Genomic DNA, 21,324 nt, shown 5'->3' on the forward strand with positions numbered 1-21,324 from the left:
GGGGTGCTGGAAAATAGTTGTAGGGGGGGGGGGAGGAGCGGGGGGGATTGTAAAGCATCGCCATCGTCATCCATCATATCCAACAACACCCAACAAAAGAAAACCAACGCTACGCCTACTCCGACTTCCTCTTTCCAATCAGTGGTCCATCACACCAGACCTCAACTTGTTCAACGCATCCTCATACTTCCCAGGACTGTGATCAGTCAACATGCTCGTCCCAAACCTCACCTCCCTGAACCTTTTCTCCACATCCCTCACATACTTCAACACCACTCGGTGGGCTGGTCTCCCCAGATCCTCTCCGCCAATCTCCGGCACCAAAAAGGCATCTCGCCTCAACACCCGTGTGCTCTCCACAACGAACACCTCTCCAGGCGGCAGCAACTTCTGGCTCATCATGCTCGCTCTGAGAACCTTGAGCGCAGCATAAGCCCACTGATCGTCATCCTCCCTCTTGCAAGACTCGCCACCGCTCCCGCTAGAGCCATACCACTTGTCTGCTATCCCTGACTGCAACGCGTCCCAGATTCGCTGTCTGACTTCCACCTTGGCCTCATTGTTGTCTGTCTTGAAGGCCAGCGACACTGCCTGAAAGTCGTGGAGGACTCCCAGTGAAAGATAGGGCACGAGGTCGTTGCCGTTGACAATGCTGGTGATCAGACCGCGAGTGGCTTTGCTCAGAGAAGCCGACATCGTCGAAGGCGGGCCATAGGCGAAAACGTGAACCGGGCGGCCAGCAGGGAGGCATATCTCTTGATGCCGGAAAGCAGTAGTTGTGGTGCCGTCGCCGAGGAGTCGAGTATGAGGGTTGGGTGAGGTGATGAAGGTGGAACTGCTTGGGTGTGGCTCCGAGAGCATAACTCCCAAGAGAGCGGTAACAGCACCGCCAAGGGAGTGACCGGTGAGGACGAGACCGTAATCGGAGAATTCTTCCAGGGCTTGCTTGAGCGTGTTGAGGACCCTGCCGTCGCCGCCATAGAGCAGCCGCTTGGCCGAAGCGTGGACACCCTTGTGGACTTTGTAAGCCTTGCCACGCCAGACAAGGTCATCATAGTCACACGTCATGTCTGCCAAGACATCTTCGAAGCCAAGTGTCCCACGGCAGGCAAGCACAACGGCTTTGGCCTTGTGGTCAAGAGAGATGTAATGAACGAGGGGTACGCCAGTGTTGGTGGAGCCCGTGCCGTCAGAGCCACCTTGGGGGTCGACAAAGGAGGAGAGCAGAATGCTGTTGGCATCGGATTCGGTGTGGTGAGCGAAGCAGCGGAGTTCGTGGTGGGTGTCATCGAGGGCGCGCAAGATGGGCATCTCTTTGGCAATGCCCAGGACTCTGAGGAAGTTTGACCCATAAGAAGCAGAAGCGAATCTCATGTATCGAGTGATGTTGGTCAGAAAATGGTCGTTGGGAAAGATGGTGTCCAGTTTCCCAGCTTTTCGCAGAGTGCCCAACGCCTCGGTATCGCTGTAGGCACTCCTGGACTGGTAGTTTTGGTATGGAACAAGCGAACTTTGCGATTCATTGGCCCTGAGAGTGTAGATGCTGGGCGCATACATGTGAGATTTGACCCGACGATGGTTAGTCCCTGGACCACCAAGCGGACCGCCAAGCTCTCTGTCCGACCTCGCCTTCCTAACAACAGGATTGGTTGACGAATTCTCCTGATAAGGTGAGACTGGCCGATAGTCATCCGCGGTTGTAATAGAGAATGTTTCGGTTTGGGAGATGGAAGAGTCCCGACGGCTGTGCACTGAAATATAACTAGCCCGCGACTCGCTCCTCGGAACACTTCGGCGTGAATCAGCAGTCCCTGGCCGCGATGTTTTTGTCGCTGTCGTCTTCTGTGGCGGCACAATTACAGGCTGTTTTGGAATCAGGGAGGACTGTTTGCTAGGAACTGCTAGATGTGATGGTGGCCTGGCGGGCTTGGCGGGCTTCGCGGTTTCCTTCGTCTTCCCGGCGCTGCTCTCTGAGCCAGAATCCTCTCTATTAAAGAGCCGTCCTGGCTTGGTAAACGCGCTTCTGAAACCCCCTTTCTTGGCTGAGGAGCCTATACTAGGACCCGAATCTTCCTTCTGCTGCTTGTAGGAAGGCAGCAATCGGTTGAATGACTGTCTCCTGGAAGAGGAGCTCGGCCTGTCATTGTTTGATGAGGAATCGGTTGGGGGTATCCTTGGTCGCTTCTGATTTGCTGCGTTCTCCACCCCGTGTCTCGATGCAGAAGGTATACGGGATGGTTTGCTGATGGAAGACGGCGATATCGGCGAACCAGAGCCTTGGAAGTTGGGGCGTCGGATAGGTGGTCGTAATTGTTCTCTCGATGACTTAGGAGGGACCGATGGTGGTGGTGACGGGTCTTCTTCGTCCGTTTCCACGTCTGACGTTCCGGGAGACTCCGTGTCCATCCGTTCCACAAACCCGGGAACCTGGCTGACATCTCCGTGCTCCTTTTGAAACCAGCTTCGCCTCTCGTGACTTCGTGAATGCCGGAACACAAACCGAGAATCAGAGATGCTGTTCTCCGGGCGGCCACGCAGTTGAGTCTGGGACAAGCTGTGGCGAACGGCCCGGGGCTCCTCAATCAGTTCCACGCCAGGAGGTGTGTCAACCCTGATATCCTCATCACCGCCGGTAACCTCCACTGTGATAATCTCGGTCGTGCGAATCTGCCGGGTGATAGACACTCTAGCGTTATCGGGAAGAGACCTCATGATTTGTTGCTCTAGTTGGGCCACGGGAAGGCGACTTCGGTCATCGTCGTTGAGTTCGCCGTTACTGTTGATGGCGATCACTGTTTCCTTCGACGAGGCCTCCTCGGCGGCGTACGATCCGCTGTGGACTCCATACAGACTCCCCTCATGCACATCAACCCGAACACCATCACTCAGCACTACCACGTCCCACACTACCTCCTCGACCCTCAAGGTACGACTCTCCTCTTCCAGCAGGCGCCGACACCATCTCTGCAGATATGCCATCCCACACAGGCCCAGCATCAAGTCAATCACGCCGACCTTTTCTCCCTGTCTGCCCGTTGCGGGGTTCTGAAACTCGCGACGGATCAAAGTGATGATGCTTGCCATGGCCCGCGATGAATCTGTTGAGCCGAAAAACTGATCCAGGGTCGACAGGAGGAGCTGGGAAGTCTCAGAGATCATGGCGAGCGTTGTACCCGTCATGTGAAAACTGGTTGTGGTCCAAAAGACGATCTGGGTCATGGTCCTGTGCAAATTTTCAAGGCTCCGTTCAAGTGTAGTTTCAGCATCTGCTCTTCCAAGATCTGTACCAGAACGCGAGATGACATCTTTTCCAGCTCTGCTGATGATGCCTCCGAGAATACTGCGACCAAGTTCCAGACTCGACAAGGTGGTGAGCTTTGCGGCATCGAAGCCATACCCGCCTATCACCGTGCTCATACGTAGAGCTAGACCTGTGGACCGGGTCGCGAAACTGACGACTTTGGCCACCGGGGTTGGCAGAAGGGTCTTCCCGGGATTCGAGGCTGAGACATCGCGAATCTGGGTTCCGATGTCCTCGTCAGGAATCACGGCAAGTCGGGCAGGACCTGCGTCCTCCGGATCCACGTCCATATCGACATCGTCTATGTCTCCATAGTTTCCAATAATCATCGTTCAGCGCAAGGCAAGAACAGAGGGCGGTATGGGATAGGTGTCAAATTAACAAAGGACGTGAGGGTGATTAGATCGCACAGGGCCTCGGCTGGTCATCCCGAGGTAGGCTGGTTCGACGCGCAAGGGATCAACGAAGGGAATTTCGCAATGTGTTGGGGGACGACAGGAGGGCCAGAGGAAAGGACCTTCATCATCATGGGCGACGGAGGGGGGGCGAGAGCAAGGAGAAACAGCTATTATTGCTGAACTCTAGGGGAGGAAGAAAAGAGCGGTGGGCGTGGCGAAACAGCTAGAACGGCTGGCCAGCCCTGAGATTGTCACAATTATGCGTTCCATGATAGTGCTGGAGGCATTCCACATCGTCACTGGGCTCTGCATTTCTGTGGCCCCCAAAGGCTAATTTGGCATGTGATGACGTGGGGACGGTCATTTGCCGGTCGTTAGGGGCGCCATAGCGGCATTAGCGAGCAGACTCCAACTGCCAAACAGGACCCAACCCAGCTAACCCCGCCTTTCGCACTCCACTATCTCCAGCAACGCGGGGCAGATGTGGCGGGTATCGATGCACAAATATTGGGCTGATGAGTTGGAGATTGGCTTTGACCGGCGCTGCGGTCCTCTCTACATCACTTCATCATCACAGCCAGAAACAGGCACTCAAAAGTCGGCAAGACTCCACGGCCATGGGAGGCCCTCTTTTCTCTCTGCGGGGCCATCAAGACGGATGCAAAAGCATCGGAGGAGGAGGAGGAGGAGGAGCGAGCACTCGCCCATCCAAGCTTTTACACATGAACGGTCAAGCCTCTGATGCGGTGCGCCTACCGTGTTCCTTCCCGACGGACTGGGTCGGGGCCATAGCACAAATCAACGACAAACTACTTTGGTTCGTGAGAGGTCAATTCCAGGTTGGACTGGGCGTTTTCTTATCGATCTGTTTTCCAAGTTTCGTGGTGGGAGCTGGGTAGCTGGTGGGTTTCCCAACAGCAAGCGATCCCGCTTTCTTATCGCTGTGCAACAGGGCTGGCCCGAACCGTTCCCGAGCCCTTGAATCGGAAGCGGGTACCTAGGGGCTGGTCCACGCCCTGGACAAAATAACCGGCACTGCAAAGGTAAGTCAATAGAGGAAAGTATTCTAAACCACACCTTAAAAATACAGTTAATAGATATTGAAAGATAGTTGATAGACATTGAGGAATAGTTAATACACCTAAAAGGATGCTAAATAAGCTTCAGAAATAATTAAAATGGCCTATCTTCTCTTTCAAAAGGTTCAACTCAAAATACTTATTATACGTTTGGCTGACTGGGGGTACCAGCTATTTTGTCCACGACGTGCTGTCGAAACCCTGGCCATTGACCATTGACCACATCGATTCAACATCCGCATTCCCTTTCGTGATCCATCTTGTTCTCATTGGGCCGACAACGTTCGCTTTCAGCATTTGCACCAACCGGTAAGAGAACCTCCCACACGGAGTTCCGTACGTCTTCTCCTCTCCTACGACTACCTTCCTCAATTCGACAAACTGTACCATCTTGTCGCCGTTTGGTCCGACATCGCTCGATCGATCCAGCCCAACGCACGTAGCCAGAACACGCAGACGATCACTTTCACAATGAGCACCCAAGATCTTTTCTCGGCCGACCTCCTTTCTCCCAGTGTCCAGGCTGAGCTCCCAGAGGGTTACAAGCTCCGCGCGCTTCGGTCAGAAGACTACGAGCATGGCTTTCTCGACTGTCTTCGAGTCCTGACAACCGTGGGGGATATCTCCCGGCAGGAGTTTGACGAACGCTACCAGTGGCTGGCCAAGCAAGACGGCACTTACTTTATTCTCGTGATTGAAGATACCAACTTCAACCCACCCAGGATCGTGGGTACCGGTGCGCTGATCGTGGAGCGCAAGTTGTGAGTAACCTATCACCCCGAAGCCGTCTCGCACCATCGTCCCAGCAGCAGGGATGGGCTAACGTGGTCGTCGCACTCCAGCATTCACGGCCTTGGGAAGGTCGGACACATCGAAGACATCGCTGTTGCGAAGGACCAACAAGGGAAGAAACTGGGTCTTAGAATTATCCAGGCTCTCGATTTCATCGCCAAAGAGACGGGTTGCTACAAGACAATCTTGGACTGCAGCGAGCACAATGAGGGCTTCTATGTCAAGTGTGGATTTAAGAGAGCGGGGCTCGAGATGGCCCATTATCACAACAAATAATGTTTGTTTCGCAAGATATCTTTTTTTTCTTTCTCGGAGAAGCTGCTGACTGGTGGGGGGGGGGGGGGGGGTCGGGATTGTTCAGCAGCTCAAATGTCAAGAACCCAACCTCTGACGTCGGCCCATTCCAAAATACTTGGGGGGCGGAGTACGGCTGGTGTTTGCAACCCCACGGAGCTTGGCACCGAGACTGCCACACTGTCCAGGAACGATCAACGATCTATCGGTAATGTCACGACGACACGATATGTTGGACATACGCTACCATTTTGGCGCACAAAGGGCGGCACATTGATATCATATGTTCCTGTCAACACTTGCTGAAGTTAGCACAGTATCATGAAGCCAGCCTTGTTGTTTCATTCCGTTGTGATGTAACCAGAAAGTCTAGATTGGCGTGCTTGTGTTTCAGTGTTGACAATACGCAGTTCTTGTACAGCCAGACTCAACGGATGCCGGTGTGCCCATTCAGGCAAGCGAGACATGTCGGCATGAGAAGATGTTTTCCGTAGCACGACTTTGTTTTGACGATTGGAGCCAGTCTCGTCAGAAGCAGAGACCAAGGACGCAGTCGAGATTGGTGCAACCCCGCGCGGAATCAAGGCCCCGTTGGCCCTGTTGGCGGCAGTTAGCGGGCTGCCACAATGGCCCTACCGTTACAGTAACACCAGGGCCCCCTTTCTCACCCTTGGGACACATCCATCCATCGGCCCTGTGGCATGTGATTCTGGGCGGTCTCGAAGGGAAACAACACAACCCATCCACCAGCAGGCCAACTCGACACACACCACGTCCTGACTGGTTGGTCGGCCATTTTTCTGCTGCAGGCTCAGCAGTTCAAACGCCGAACTCTGCTCTTCTGACACCCCACCGGACTTCCTTTAGTGGACTTTCCTATTCCCCAATTCCCCGTTATCCAATGGTGATCGACACAGGCGTCTGTTGTGCAGCCATGAAGGATGGTCCGCTGAGCACCGCGAATGCTTCTTGTCCTCGGAGATGGGCCAGGAATGGGCTGGCTCTACGCAGGTTCGGCCTTCGACGGATTGATTCAGCTCCGCCAGGTGCATCCCGGCTTTTCCTGGTCTGGAAGGTTGGATGTCGGTTCCCCAGGTGAATGCGAAAAAGGTGACCATTGACGGGCCGGAAGCCATTCCATCTGACCACCTTCCAGTCACCTATGCGACCTTGCCTTGCCTTGCTCTTGTGCACCTTGCAATTTGGGTGATCTATATATGTTCAGGTGTTCCCCGTCTTCTGTTTATTGACGCTTTCTTTCGAAGTTATCAAGCAAGCTCACAGCAGTTTCAAGTCCTAGCTACCACAACAGCTTTTACGCATATAAACATCACACACATAACCGTCTCACCAACTTCGCCTGTACCCGACTCATAGATACAACCCGTCAGCCTAGCCGCTTACCTACCGTTCGGACTACGGATATTCCCCAAGACCAAACCCGACAGATCATTCATATTAACCAAAATGGGTGTCATTGCTGAGGATCTCAACGCTACCGTCGCCCGTGTGCGCATTGCTCTGATTCAGTCGCAGTCAGTGGTCCCTTCTATATATGTTGTGGCATGTCTCCTGTGCTGACACCTTGTTAAAAGAGTCCGTGATCAAGCAACCTCCCCCGTCAGGAGAGCCCGCAGAAGATCGACTACTACCGCTGTGTACGCTGGATCCAAGGACGGAGTGCCAGTTTTCTCCAAGCAGAAGGTTGTCAGAGTGATCTAACTCTTTTATTTGGTTTATTTTGTACTTTATTGCATTGCATTGCGGGCCGCTCTCTGGGGTCTTTTTTTTTTCTCTCATCATTTGTGTTGAACCTTGACAAAAACTTTCGGATATCAAAATCAAGTCACATCAACAACCATGTCTCCTCACTCTGTCCCGGCGAAGAAGAACATCGGGGGTATCTCGGGGGTGGATGGCACGGGGGAACAGCGAGAATGGCTGATGGGCCGGGAGGCGTTTGAGGCCACGATGCCGCATCATGAGGGGATCAAGGCGTTGTGGGAGACGAAGTGGAGGTTTCCCGTAAGTTCTTGTCTACCAGATAAACGACAATCACACCCACCACCAGGGCATGTTTTGACGAGTGGGGAAGTGCACCAAGTCCCTCTACCCCTTCCACGACGGCCGATTCTCCGACTTTGAACCCATCTTCCAGTCTCTCATCGCGCGCAACGTCAACGATGGGACCTCAGCCGAGTACACCTCTTCTTTCATCCCCACGGCCGACAACCTCGAACGACAGGGCGATGAGCTTCTCGCCCAAGGCAACAAGACCAAGGCCTCGGAGCTGTACCTGAGGGCCTGTACCGTGTTGAGGATCGCCAGGTTCCCGTATATTGCCTCTTTTCCCGACGTGACGGACAAGACGAAGTGGGAGGCGTGGGAGAAGCAAAAGGCGACGTATGCCAAGGCGGGGAAGACGTGGGAGAGCCCGTTGGAGGAGGTGGTTGTGCCTCATGCCCAGGCCAAGGGGAGGGATAGGAAGGATATTCCTGTTTACGTTCGGGTTCCCGACGGGAAGACGGGGCCGTTTCCTGCTGTTGTTCTCATGACTGGGTTGGATGGGTACCGGCCTGACAATACCGTTCGGTGTGAGGAGTTTTTGGCTCGGGGGTGGGCAGCTGTTGTTGTGGAGATCCCTGGGACGGCGGACTGCCCGGCTGATAGTGCCGATCCTGAGAGCCCGGATAGGCTGTGGAGTTCGTTGCTGGATTGGATGGCGAAAGAGGGGAGGTTTGATATGAAGAAGGTCATGGTTTGGGGATTGAGTAGCGGGGGCTATTATGCCGTGCGGGTGGCGCATACGCACAAGGAGAGGATCATTGGGAGTGTTGCTCAGGGGGCGGGGGTTCATTACTTTTATGATAGGGAGTGGCTGGAGCGGGCGGATGGGCATGAGTATCCCTTCAAGTTGACGCCGGCGATGGCGCATAAGCATGGGTTTGGGAGCGTGGACGAGTATAAGGAGAAGGCGCAGAAGAAGTTTTCGTTGTTGGAGACGGGGATTCTGAAGATGGAGAGCGCGAGGTTGTTGTTGATCAATGTGAGCTTTTACCTGCCTCTCCCCTCGAGCATGAAACTAACAAAAGAACAGGGCACGCTGGACGGTCTCATGCCCATCGAGGACTCGATGATGCTGTTTGAGCATGGCTCGCCCAAGGAGGCTAGGTTCTTCGCCAATGCTCTGCATATGGGCTACCCGATGGCCAACAGCTCGGTGTACCCCTGGATGGAGTCTGTGATGAAGTCGGTTCAGGGATCAAAGTGAGGGAATCAGAGGTCCATTCGCTAGGGTTTTGGCTTGAGTCTGCTTCGTATTTCATAATCACGAATAATAAAGTTGGTGATTACCGACCCATCCATCCGCCGTCCACAACGAGGACATGACCGCTCACATATGCACTTGCTTTGCTGGCTAGATATACGGCTGTCCCTTTGAAGTCTTCAGGGGTGCCCCACTGCATGATGGTCAGTTATTGCCCAGGTATTATGGTGGGTGTACTTACCCTTCCGGCCGGTATCCTCGCGCTGATACTCGCCAGCCTCTCCTTGTCGTTCAACAACGCAGTGTTCATTTCTGTCTCGATGTATCCAGGCGCAATGGCGTTCACCGTGATTCCCTTGGATGTCCACTCGTTGGCAAAGCTCTTGGTGAGCTGCCCAACAGCTCCCTTCGAAGCAGCATAAGCTGGCACGGTGAGTCCTCCCTGAAAGGTGAGCAGAGAAGCAAAGTTGATGATGGATCCCTTGCGGCCAGTGACTGGCGAGGGCTCAAGCGTCAACATGCGAGCACCAATATCCCGACAGAGGGTAAAGACGCTGTTGAGGTTGACCTGAATGACTTCGTTAAAGTCCTCATCTGGGAACTCCTCGCAGGGGTACCGCCGTTGGATGCCGGCGCAATTGACCAGTATGCGTATTTCCCGGCCCTCGTCCAGTAGCTCGGGAACGATCCTCTTCACCTCTGTAGGAGAACTGAGGTCTGCCGCAACGACTGTAACTCTGCGCCCCAGTTTCCGGATGGCGGTTGCTGTCTCTTCGTCCTTTGCATTTCTCTGAGTGATACGTTAGTCCAAGCTCGAGACTGGGGGTTTCCGTCATGCTGAGGAGAGGTACCTGGACCAAAATGACATCTGCCCCGGCTTCGGCGAGTGCAATGGCGACAGCTTGCCCGATACCCCGCGTTCCGCCGGTTACGAGGGCAGTGTGATCTTTGAGGGAAAACATGGCGTTAGGCTGTCCGTATCGCTCACAGACTTGACTAGGGAGATGTACAGGATGTGCAGTCAAACTTTCGGCCTGCTGCAAGGGGAGGGATGCCTCAAGGTAGAGCAATCTACAGAATATTGTACATCTCGGCCATTCCGTTGCTTTCACCTTGACCAGTTGGAGCTCATCCGAAGCCAGACTGTGACCCCTCCCCCACCTGCCTACTTTTACACCCGCAGCTCTTTCCCGTTCGACACCAGCCGTCATCGGATGGGAACCTCCCATTCTTCTCGCTCTGCCCCACGTCCCTGGTTCTCGGTATGTTTTGTGTCACTTTCTACGGATAGGCGCGTGGAAGGTCCAAGTAATCTGCAACACCTCATGATCGTGTTTGCTTTTTTTCTTTTCTTTTTTTGTCGATGATGACTGGTTGTGATCCTCCATCATGACCAATAGTCGATCGGATGGCCGCTCCCACTTGCTGCGAGTGGGCGGTACAAGTGGAGATGTTGGGCAGGGAGGTTTGATTCGCCGTTGGGCTGCCTGAGCTCGAGGGTCACTTTGATATTTATTTATCCTATCGTTTTCCTGGGCGATGTTGATCGTTCTCATCATGCCTTGAAGATCTGGTCACATCTTTTACCATATACCTCGTGTCTCCTCAGCCATAGTTACCTACCGATTTGACTTGGACCTCAACACCAAAACCATGTCCACTGAAGTCAAAACCTCGGTCCTCTATGGGGCTAAAGACCTCCGTCTTGTAAGTCTCCTTTTCCCCTCTATTCTTGCGAAGGCTTCTGCTGACATGGCAGGAAACCCGCCCGCTTCCACCCCTCACGCCAAACGACGTCCGCGTCACCGTCAAAGCCACCGGCCTCTGCGGCTCAGACCTTCACTATTACAACCACTTCCGCAATGGCGACATCCTTGTCCGCGAGCCTCTGACTCTAGGCCATGAGTCGGCCGGAATCGTCACCGCTGTCGGCTCAGCCGTCACCAATCTGTCCCCCGGAGACAAGGTGGCTCTTGAAGTTGGACAACCGTGTGAATCATGCAATCTTTGTCTTCGAGGGAGGTACAACATATGCCCCGAGATGAAGTTCCGCTCTTCCGCCAAGGCGTGGCCTCATGCCCAGGGGACGCTGCAGGAGGAGATTGTACACCCCCGGAAGTGGTGTCATAAACTACCCGAGGGAGTGAGCTTGGAGGATGGAGCACTGGTTGAGCCGATGGCTGTTGCTCTTCACGCGCTGCAGAGGGCAAAGTTGGAGGAAGGGGCAAAGGTTTTGGTCTTTGGGGCTGGGACGGTGGGCTTGCTTTGTGCGGGCGTTGGTAAAGTTGTGAGTAAGGCCAGTGTGATTATTGCGGATATTCAGGAGGAGAGGGTCAAGTTTGCGACCGAGAATGGGTTTGCGGATGAGGGGGTGGTCGTGCCAATGAAGAGGCCGGAGACGATAGAGGAGAAGCTGGTGTTTGCGAGGGAGGTGGCGGAGATGGTAGGGGAGAAAATGGGACAGGCGGATGGGACGTTTGAGTGTACGGGGGTGGAGAGCTGTCTGCAGGCTGCCATCTTTGTGAGTCCCGAAGTCTTGACCTCGTTGCGTTTGCTGACATCAAGCAGGCCACGGCTCCAGGAGGCAAAGTCATGATCATCGGCATGGGCAACCCAATTCAGACTCTTCCCATCTCAGCAGCCTCGATCCGAGAGGTCGACCTCGTTGGAGTCTTCAGATATGCAAATGCTTACCAAAAAGCCATTGAGCTGCTCGCTAATGGTCTTCGATCAAAGTTGCCTGGGTTAAATCACCTGATCACGCAACGCTTCACAGGTATTGAGAACATACCCAAAGCGTTTGGAATGGCGGGTCGAGTCAAAGACGACGAGGGAAGATTGGTGATCAAGGTGCTGGTCAATATGTGATTATGAGATCTCTAGAAACGTCTGAATACCCATACCCTTTCCGCTCACCAGATCACTGCTTGTCTGGGAAACCAAAGTTGACACCGAATGGCGGGTACACAAACCGCTGCCACTTCTTCTCCGCAACCAGCTTGTCAGAGTACGCCTTCAGCTCAGCCTGGTCCTCCTCATCCAGGTCGATCAGAGACTCGATGTTCTCTTTGATGCGCTCGGGGGTGACGGACTTGGCGAGCACGGTGCTGCCTCTCGGGGCTGTTTCTCACTGTCAGCCTCTCACGTCTTCAAAAACACTGGGTGTGGGGACAAACCATGGTAACTCAGCAGGACCGAGCTCGGCTTCACGCCATGCTTCTCCGCAATCTTGACCACCGGCTCAGCGCTCAACAGCGGTCCACCAGTTGACCCCAGGGGGCTGTACGCCATGATGTGAATTCCCTTTTCCTTGCAAAGGTCGACGATCTCCTGCTGGGGAAGACCGGGGTGGTTCTCGATTTGGTTGACGGCTGGGATGACTGTGGCGTGGGGGAGGAGCTGTTCAAGGTAGAGCTTGGAGTACTGTTTTTTCTCTTTAGCAACGGGAACTCGGGAGAGGAGGGTAAGGGCGGGGGGGGGGGGGGGGTTTACGTTGGAAACACCGATGGCCTTTGTCTTGCCAGTCTTCAGCAGCGCCTCCATCTGTTTCCAGGTATCAACATGGTTGTACCCCTGGATGATGTCGCGGCTCCCGTCCGGTTTGGTGGGGAACCGGTCGTGGTTACCTATCTCCGATCAACATCAAACCCCTGATCTCACCTGCCCGGAGCCGTACTCACCCTCAGGATTCATCAGCAGCGGCCAGTGAACCAGGAACAGATCAACGTAATCCAACCCCAGACTCTTCAAGCTCTTGTCCAATCCTTCCTCGACGCGGGTGTTGTACGTAGTCCAGACTTTGCTCACGACAAAGATGTCCTCTCGTTTCACTTTGCCGGCGGATAAGACCTCTGCGAGCCCCTGGCCGACTTCATCTTCGTTGGCGTAGCAGTAGGCGCCGTCGATGAGCGTGTAGCCGTTTTGGAGGGCGTAGGAGACGGCGGAGGCTACCTGGCCTGGGGGCGACTGCCAGGTTCCCAGGCCGATGGACGGGATTTTGGCGCCGGTGTTGAGGGTGAAGTGTTTGGGGGGCATTTTGGGGTTTGTCCTGAGGTGAGATAAGTGACGGACGAATAGGCGAGACAGTTTGATTCTGGGCAAAAAAAAAAAAAAAAAAAAAAAAAGAGGAATTGAGAAACAGCTTTGGATTGGAAGTAAAATACAGATCAAGGAGTGTTCAACACGGCTAAGTAGCAGCAGGTATCCAGCTTATACCATGGATCCCACGCGGAGAAAGAGAGCTATCCGGCTAAATGAGAGGACGGAGCAAAAGCGCGTCGAGGGCAGATCATGGAGTATCACGACAGCGGGCAGGCGGAAGGCGACTGTTCTGCTCTCTCCGTATTGCTTGAAATACAGGGATCTCTCGTCTGGATAGGGACAAAGACGGCCAAGTCTGAGGTCTGCCTACAATCTCAACGTGAAGCTGCCCCTCATGATGGCATCAAAACCCCACAGTCACATCCGACCCCCTCTCGTCAGGGGCACCCTCTCGTACCGCTGCGGTCTCCAACACCGTCTTTAGGCACTTTGATAGGTGGAAAATTGCTCCCGTTACCACTCGTCTCAGGAAATACAGGACAAGTTTCCCCGTGTCTTCAAATCTTTCAATCTGCAGGTCAGAGCTAGGCTTCTTCAAACTCTCAATGCTTTCCCATTCAAGACAACCAGCGATAGTCTGGCACCCTTTGCCTCACTGCCTCCCTTTTCTGTACACAGCCATTCAGGCAGCCCCCTTCTTTGTCTTCCCAAGAAACAAGATACAAAAAAGACCACACGCCCACCCATCATTATTACCAAGGTTCTGTCTACCATGCTTGCAACGAAAGATTCTACCGAGAAAACGCCGGCGCGAACATCAAAAAAAAATGAAGTACGCGGTAGTCCCCGTATGCGAGTAGCAGCAGTTAAAAAAGGAAGGACATAATTATACAAGAGAATCGTAATTTTGGGAACAACCCAAAAGACTACCCGGCGATCAACACCCAGAGCAGGAAGAATATCATCTAGAAACATCATATCAGCGAGCTGCATAGACATGGCCTGAAGGGAAGGTAAACCCACAAGAACGCCAAACATCTTGGCTAACAACCACCTGTTGCTGCTGACTCGTGACCAGTACTTGAGAAGCTCTTTCTGTGCGCCCTCAACATTGTCCACGACGTCCTCTCTGCATACGGATATTAGCTAATGGCATCACGTAATAGAGTGGTGGAAGAAGGGGCTCACGTGTTGGCATCGATTCTTTGAATCATCTCTGATTGTTCGCTGACCATGCCAGCTAGTTGACCGAAGCTGGAGAAATTGATCAGCTGTGGTCATCTTGATCTTCAGGTTCAGAGAAGAACTCACATGGACCCCAGTTCGTTGATGGTAGATTCAATGGCTTCGATGGCTTGCCCTCTTTGCTGAATGTAGTTGTTCTGGCCACCCTCCTCCATCATCTGGAGCTGCATCTGCTGGTCTACCACTGGGTTCAGAGAAATCAAGTCATTCCCCGGTGATGGTGTCCCCCGGTTTGGCGTGCCGTATAGCGGGGAGGCAGATTGCTGCAAGGAAAGCTGCGCATGTTGCCCGACGTTAGAGACAAATGCCTCGGTCCTTGACCTCGAGGCCTGGATGTTCTTGGTTCTGATCTCCAACACGTCCTGTCACGGCCATCAGTGCGCGTTCAGATATCCGACTGGGGTGTGTTTTGTCCTACCTTGAAGTTCGCGCTGACATCCCCCAACTTGCCCTGCAAGAGAAGCAAAATGTTCTTGTTGTTCTCACCCTCTTGGTCCGGTTTTGGGTGCAGCCGTCTGGAAAGGGCCTGGAGATTTCGGATATCCTCGTTGAGGCGGGACAGATCTTGCTTGATGATGAAGGTCAACTCGTTCACCTCGACCGGGTTGTCGTCAAAGAGGGATCGCTTCTTGGCCAGCTGAGCCAGCTTTTGCAGTTTGCCCATAGTAGCCGAGATTCCTCTGCCGATTTCTGCCGCACTCCGCGCAAACTCTGAGCGCTTGGGTTTGACATCGTCGTTGGCGGCGCTTTGTTGACTGCTGCCGAGGAGTCTCTGCGATCCAGGTTTTGCCACTTGCTTGCGCTTCGCGGCGCTGACAATGTGACGGAATTCCGCCGTGCGGTCGTTGATCGCGACGGCCATTTTGAAAGCCGTTCGGTGACGAAGACTGCGATATAGGTCGTGGCTGTCTCTGGTATTTGTTCTCGATGATGTGACCGAAGACGATTAGGGTACGATACGGGTTTTTTGCTGTCGCGATGCGCCCGTGTGGACTGAAGAAAGGCGAGCTGAGGAAAGGTGTCCAGATAGGGGAACGCGATGTTGATTAATTAAAAGTTGTGTACGTAAATGCGAAAGCCGGCAGCGAGGGTCTTTGTCGGAAGAATGGTCAGAATGGGGCGCCTATGACGGCTGGAAACGGTTGGCGATGTCCAAGATGTCGTCGTGATTGAAGGAAACGTGGTGTTGTTTCGACAAGGAACGCTTGGACCCCCCTTTGACTTGCGTTTAGGTGTGAGCACAGTGCAGACGATGCGGGAACTGTGGCTGGGACTGTGCGAATAGCGCAGGGTCCTGATCTCGTCACTCTCTTAATCAGCAGCGCTGTAGCGACTTGTAGAGTTACAGGTGCTACTTAGAGTTGATACAGCAAGAGTGCACTTTATGAAAATAGGTGTATCTATTGTACGGCAGAGCTGCCAGAGAGCAATCAGCAAAGCCAGGCCTGGTTTGAAGCTCTATACGAATTACACTCGCCTCCTGGGCAATCCGATGACGCGCGGCGATGGGCATCCAGTGCCCGCAATCTAGCCAGAGTAGCATCAACACAGCCCCGCGCAAGGGACCGGGCCATCTGCTCGTGATAATTTGATAAGCTATGAGGTCTGCCGACAGTCGTATGGAGTTCTCGATCCACCAGTTCAGTAACTGCAGGAACACACAAAAAAGACCAGGGGCCGTGGCCTTGTCGTTTTGGCACCCACGATGCACAAGACTTCGTGAGATGCTGGGGCAGCTGCATCACCGTTAAGAGCGAGGGTCTGGAAGAACTGTAATGGATCTTCCTCATTGGCTATGATGAGAACTTGGTGGAAGCTCAACCACAGGGATTAACCCGCCTTCCAAAGCGTCATTCTTCAGCAAGCTGGCCTCGTGTCTTGGATGTCCTCAATCTCAAACAATTTCAAAATGCATGTGCACAATTAATCCGATTGTCTTCGACCAGACAATGAATGCCTTTCTTTTTTTTTTTTTGGCATCAGCACGACTTGGCCGGACCCCACAAAGTCAAATCCACCCCGAATCCGCGCGCCTCTAATCCTTGTCCCCAAATCGTGAACCCCAGCAGATCCGTAGTGGAATTCGTTCATGATCGGGTGGAACGCTGGGAAACCCCGAATGACATCTGCCCATCTCCTCTCCTTCATAACTGTTCCACGTTCGCCCGACCAGCCGTGCTTCGTGAACCTGTCCCTCAAACTTTGGTTCTCAAACAACTCCTCGCGACCAACTTGAGCCGACAACTGATCCGGTTTGAACCACTGGACGAAACCCGTGCTACACCCGCGGGCTCTGTTTTGCCGCATTCTGGCCGACAGAACCAACTTGCATTATTGGGGCGCTCTCCTACTTCCAAGCTCCCCTTCCGAACAGCCTCTTAATTTGCGCCATTGGAGGAGCTGTTACTGCGCCTGCAGGCTCGAAGCTGCTGAAAAACCAACTGGACGGCACAATGGACGGCTCCTATGGGAATGTATTTCCTACAAACCGGTCCATGTAAGCAGATTGTGCCACCCCGCTGCGTTCCCGTTGCCCAACCTCGGTGCGCACAGCAGTGCGTCGATGATACTGCTGAACTAACACCCCCTCTTCTCCAGGTCACCTGCTGTAGGGTCTCCGGCGCAAGCAAACAACATGTACAAGGTCAACGTTAGCAGACAAAAGACGAGAAAGTGGGCAAACTTCAAACCTCAGAACTATGATGGCGATGACTGGGGCGACGAGTACGAAGACGACGAACCTGAGCCGAACCCACCGCCGCAGTCGAAACCGATGGGACCGCGCTCCCCGACGGAACCACAGCAATTTCAGCGTGCTGTAACCATGCCGGAGAGCACAGGGTCGCTCGCTACGCTTCCATCACAATCTCATCAGCAGCCACGGAAGAGCAGCTTAGATGCCGCAACATCGCCCACAAGCCCGAGCTCGCTGGCTTCGCCGTCCAGATCCCCGTTCGTCCGACCGGCCGATATCTATCGCAAGTTGGAGGAAGAAAGAAAGCGTTCGTTAGAGTCTCCGAGGCCAGCTTTGAGCAGTGTTACGGGGCCACCTGTTGTCGACCGGCCACAATATGCCGCAGGAGCAGAAGCGGGAAGCAGGGAAGATGAGGAAAGAGCTGGTGTGAATCGAGATTCGAGACCTGGTTTGGCTACGGTTCCCGAGAGAAGGAGCGAATATGGGCTTGAAGGGCTTCTTGACAGCTACGGATCCGACGAGCCCAGCAATGAACCTGCGAGTTACACTCCTCATTATACAACCTCAGAGGCTCAACCTCCGGCGCATGTTGAAGATTCCAAGGTTGATGTAGGCAAGCAACTCCGGCGATATTCAACAAGCCCCCAGCTACCGCTCGTGACCCGCATGTCGGGCTTTGGCGAAGACCTATTTTCCCCATCAAGCTTTCTCGACAGCTCAAACCAACAACCTTCTGTCCCGGCCGTTGGTGTCCCAGCCGTTGGTGTCCCAACAACAAGCACTACTACTGGCACCGCGCAGGTCTCAAATGATCCTTCACGGACACAGTCGCCAGCCCTTACACTTCGTCAACATCAGCCACAGCAATCACCCAGCACACCAGCAACTCAGGGTATCAATTTGGCGTCGACCGCACCCGAAACCACAGCCGGGGAGACACCGTTGACGCACGATTCAAACCATCCGGTCAGCCCGGCTGCCATGAAGCACGGGGCCGAAACTTCTAGTTCCGCCATTGCGGTTCAACAGGACTCTGGTGCGCCGCCGAGTTCGAACATTCCTGCCCAACAGCAGCCAGCCGCAGATCTGCCGCGGGAACCCGCAGCAAACAAACAGTCCAACGAAAAAGGGATTCTCAGACCGTCGTTACCGGGTGGCTGGGTTTCCGAAACCCCAGCAACGCCAGGTGAAGCTTTGCTGCCTTCTCAGATTGAGCCCGTCCCAGCAGCAGTTGAGAGGGCTGGCGGAGACGCAAACTCGGGCACGCCAGCCGAACACGCTGCTTTCAGTATGGATAGCTCCCACGCACCTAGCTACGGCGGGGCAAGTCCTGTCAAAGAAAGCGGGCTGCTTGAAACACAAAAAGCACCTCTTCCACGCCCTGCCTCTCCTCGCGCGCTGCCACCACTCAGAACCACAAGCCCTTCGCTTGGCACGACATCTGCGATGGTTCCCGGCTCCGAATCAAACGTGAGCTACGAAACGACCGAGAAGGTGGAGAGCGACGCTCTTGCGGCTCCCGAACCAACCACTACGACAACGGAAACCTCGGAAATCACGCCCACGGCGCCACTGAATCCACGTCGCGACCCGCCAGAGATCACCACTGATGTACATCCTGTCTTATCTCCGCCATCCTACGGGGCTGGGTCCACGCTGGAGGCAGACACAAGCTCGCCTTTGAAGGAGAACGATGTTCTGAGCGAAGAGATTATGAAGTCACTCAGTCCTGTCCAGTCAACAGAAAGATTCGGAAATATTCACGCAGACACCACGGACGCTTATCAAGCAGCCGCGCGGTCCCCTGTTCGGGAAAGCAGCTATCTGGGTGATGTTTATGATGACTACTGGACTGCGAGCGAAGAAAAGGTAGAAGCCGAGTTGTTTGCCGCTGCCGCAACTGGTCAGCAGCCGGAAGCAGGGAGACCCTCCGATGCCCCTAGCGTTTCTGTCGCGGAACCCCCCCGAGAAGAGACAGCTCCGTCGCTGGATGTGAAAGCTGTCGCCCTTTCCGCAAGCTCACCAACTAGCCCCGCGAAACCCGCAGCGTCGGAGGGCGGAGTTGGCAACACACCCGTGATGGAAGATACACGTAAGCGATTCTCATGGGAGGCTGGATTTAGCGATCCGGCGCCTGTGAGTATTCAGCCTGCGGTAAAAGAACCGGCCGCTGAGCCGAAGTCTCTGGCACTTCCTGCCATCACAACACTACCTGCCGAGCTGGATGCCGCTCGATCAAGTCCTGCTCCTGGCTTGAAAGCCGACGCTGTGCCTCTTGCGGACACCGTCTCGCAAGCAAGCAGTACCCTTGTCCCTAGATCAGCCAACGCGACACCCATTGAACCACCATCTCCTATCTCAGTCCTTTCAGACAGACCTAATGGCAAAAGCCTAGCATACGCAGATGAAAAGATTGCTGTTGAGCCGCCAACGGGTGAAGAGCGTACATCGCCAACCCCTGAAAATATTGCACCACAAGAACAACAACAACAACAACTTGCTTCTCGGGCCGTGGCGCCGAGAAAAGGATCCATCAATATCCTTCCATTCCGGCAGGTTCTGGAGATGCCAATGCCGCCTGACAGGATTCGAACCTTTAACGACTCCAGAGCCCAGTTCGCCGCAATCGATACCGGGCTTGATGAGTGGCTCACGATGATGACATCGCGGCACCCCGAGCATACAAACGCATTTGTGGCAGGCTTTGGATCGCAGCAAGGATTGTCACCGACCGGAGCCCCATCTCAACAGTTTGGTGGCAACGGCGCTCATGGCCTTCCGGCGAACATTCCTATGCCACCACCACATCAACACGGCGCAAGTGGATTTTCACATCTGCAACATAGTGCACAGGTACAGAAGAGCAAGGTGCTCTTGATGGCAGCAGGGAAAGCTGGAAAGGGATTGTTCAGCAAGGGCAGAAACAAGCTCCGGGAAACGGGTGACAAGGTGTTTTCAAGTTCATGATATGTGTCTTCTTTCTCTGTTTTTGGTCACGAACTTGCCCAGCTGGGGTTGGGTTGTATATTGTGTTAATACGGTTGGAAATTACATTATTTTTTTCCAGGTACAAGCATCAGCCACGTGAAGTCAGGTTCAGGTTTGGGCAGGTGGGTAGGTGGTTTGTTTTGGTTAGGAGGAGGGTTTTCTTTTCATATAGGGAGGTGGCATCAGGGTATGGCATACAAACGTTGAAGATCACGGGAATTACACACAGACTGTTGAACAGATGAAAGCTATCATCGCCCATGGAACCTCTTGAAGGAGCATGACCTGTCTTTCACACATCAGACCAATACCTTCCAAATGTCATTCTGCGGCAACCGAAACACATCTGCGGAAACCGGTGCAGATGATGGGTGTTTTTTGGGGCCGGTTCTACCTGTGTTTGATACCGTTTTTTTTTTTAAAAAAAAAAAAATCATTTCCCTGGGGGGGACATCGATTAGCTGGGCGGTACAATTCTTTTGTTCAAGTCTCTTCGGGAAGCTGTTAGGAAGCTGGAGTTGATGATTGCCGAGAAATGTGGTGTGGCGAGTTCACTGTCAGAGGATGAGAAGGGAGTGCTGTTGTGGAGTTGGGAGAGGCTTGGGCTTGCAAGCAGCTGATAGAAGATTATAACATACTCTTGATGGTGGAAATCGATCGAAGAGGAGGACGAAATCGAAGTATTGGGGCGTAGGTTTTGAACCTCAGGGGGACTGTTAGATTAGGATATGGATGAGGAGGTTTTGGTAAGCAGCATGGCATGAGAATAGAGGGCGGGCGCCTTTACAGGAAGAGCAGTGGAATTCAATACGGATATGCCTGAAGCAATCATCAGTTCTGTGCTTGACTGACAACCATTACCGTAGTAGCATTATTGATCAAAGAGATGGGGTTCAAAGACCACTTGTATGGGGGTCGGTAAAGACTCTACACGCGAGTGATATAACACTTGAAAGAACAATGATGCCGAATTTCATGTGCTACAGTGTACAGTGACCAAGGTAGGTAGGTAGGTCGGTACCTACCACGGAAGGACTATACACACACACAGCCTTTTCTTATGCTCCTTCTCGCTGCCACGCGCCGTAGTTTAGCTTCTCTCATCACATCATCCACCGCGATATCGGGGGTCTTGTTTGGGGCACTGCTGATCACAGCAAAGAAAGGAAGTTGGGACAAGGCCGGGGGCCGCAAAAAGGCGATGAAACAAATTGAAGGATCTT

At 53.7% G+C, this 21,324-nt stretch overlaps 9 protein-coding genes across 9 annotated transcripts; 5 read left to right on the top strand and 4 right to left on the bottom strand.

Moving 5' to 3' along the window:
- Window positions 1-138: 138 nt before the first annotated feature.
- On the bottom strand, window positions 139-3,630 carry PODANS_1_21020 (uncharacterized protein; the record flags this gene model as incomplete). Its single annotated transcript, XM_001903024.1, has 1 exon — window positions 139-3,630. One exon carries the CDS (start codon window positions 3,628-3,630, stop codon window positions 139-141), a length of 3,492 nt encoding a protein of 1,163 aa, XP_001903059.1.
- A 1,619-nt stretch (window positions 3,631-5,249) lies between these two features.
- PODANS_1_21030 (uncharacterized protein) lies at window positions 5,250-5,846 on the top strand (the record flags this gene model as incomplete). The annotated part of the gene is made up of 2 exons (XM_001903025.1): window positions 5,250-5,539; window positions 5,621-5,846. 2 exons carry the CDS (start codon window positions 5,250-5,252, stop codon window positions 5,844-5,846), a joined length of 516 nt encoding a protein of 171 aa, XP_001903060.1.
- Window positions 5,847-7,331: 1,485 nt separating this feature from the next.
- On the top strand, window positions 7,332-7,586 carry PODANS_1_21040 (uncharacterized protein; the record flags this gene model as incomplete). Its single annotated transcript, XM_001903026.1, has 2 exons — window positions 7,332-7,399; window positions 7,460-7,586. The coding sequence occupies 2 exons, from the start codon at window positions 7,332-7,334 to the stop codon at window positions 7,584-7,586; spliced, it is 195 nt and encodes a 64-aa protein (XP_001903061.1).
- A 138-nt stretch (window positions 7,587-7,724) lies between these two features.
- PODANS_1_21050 (uncharacterized protein) lies at window positions 7,725-9,135 on the top strand (the record flags this gene model as incomplete). The annotated part of the gene is made up of 3 exons (XM_001903027.1): window positions 7,725-7,889; window positions 7,960-8,910; window positions 8,962-9,135. The coding sequence occupies 3 exons, from the start codon at window positions 7,725-7,727 to the stop codon at window positions 9,133-9,135; spliced, it is 1,290 nt and encodes a 429-aa protein (XP_001903062.1).
- Window positions 9,136-9,214: 79 nt separating this feature from the next.
- On the bottom strand, window positions 9,215-9,934 carry PODANS_1_21060 (uncharacterized protein; the record flags this gene model as incomplete). The annotated part of the gene is made up of 2 exons (XM_001903028.1): window positions 9,215-9,325; window positions 9,374-9,934. Coding segments are annotated over 2 exons (672 nt in total), but the record flags the coding sequence as incomplete, so codon positions are not given.
- An 851-nt stretch (window positions 9,935-10,785) lies between these two features.
- On the top strand, window positions 10,786-12,000 carry PODANS_1_21070 (uncharacterized protein; the record flags this gene model as incomplete). The annotated part of the gene is made up of 3 exons (XM_001903029.1): window positions 10,786-10,839; window positions 10,892-11,653; window positions 11,701-12,000. The coding sequence occupies 3 exons, from the start codon at window positions 10,786-10,788 to the stop codon at window positions 11,998-12,000; spliced, it is 1,116 nt and encodes a 371-aa protein (XP_001903064.1).
- Window positions 12,001-12,052: 52 nt separating this feature from the next.
- On the bottom strand, window positions 12,053-13,167 carry PODANS_1_21080 (uncharacterized protein; the record flags this gene model as incomplete). The annotated part of the gene is made up of 4 exons (XM_001903030.1): window positions 12,053-12,252; window positions 12,309-12,555; window positions 12,625-12,758; window positions 12,813-13,167. The coding sequence occupies 4 exons, from the start codon at window positions 13,165-13,167 to the stop codon at window positions 12,053-12,055; spliced, it is 936 nt and encodes a 311-aa protein (XP_001903065.1).
- A 932-nt stretch (window positions 13,168-14,099) lies between these two features.
- On the bottom strand, window positions 14,100-15,280 carry PODANS_1_21090 (uncharacterized protein; the record flags this gene model as incomplete). The annotated part of the gene is made up of 5 exons (XM_001903031.1): window positions 14,100-14,138; window positions 14,197-14,302; window positions 14,362-14,427; window positions 14,485-14,780; window positions 14,837-15,280. 5 exons carry the CDS (start codon window positions 15,278-15,280, stop codon window positions 14,100-14,102), a joined length of 951 nt encoding a protein of 316 aa, XP_001903066.1.
- Window positions 15,281-17,053: 1,773 nt separating this feature from the next.
- On the top strand, window positions 17,054-20,080 carry PODANS_1_21100 (uncharacterized protein; the record flags this gene model as incomplete). The annotated part of the gene is made up of 1 exon (XM_001903032.1): window positions 17,054-20,080. One exon carries the CDS (start codon window positions 17,054-17,056, stop codon window positions 20,078-20,080), a length of 3,027 nt encoding a protein of 1,008 aa, XP_001903067.1.
- Window positions 20,081-21,324: the final 1,244 nt, after the last annotated feature.

The sequence above is a fragment of the Podospora anserina genome, chromosome 1, assembly GCF_000226545.1.
Source record: "Podospora anserina S mat+ genomic DNA chromosome 1, supercontig 5".
In the NCBI taxonomy this organism is placed as follows: Eukaryota; Fungi; Ascomycota; class Sordariomycetes; order Sordariales; family Podosporaceae; genus Podospora; species Podospora anserina.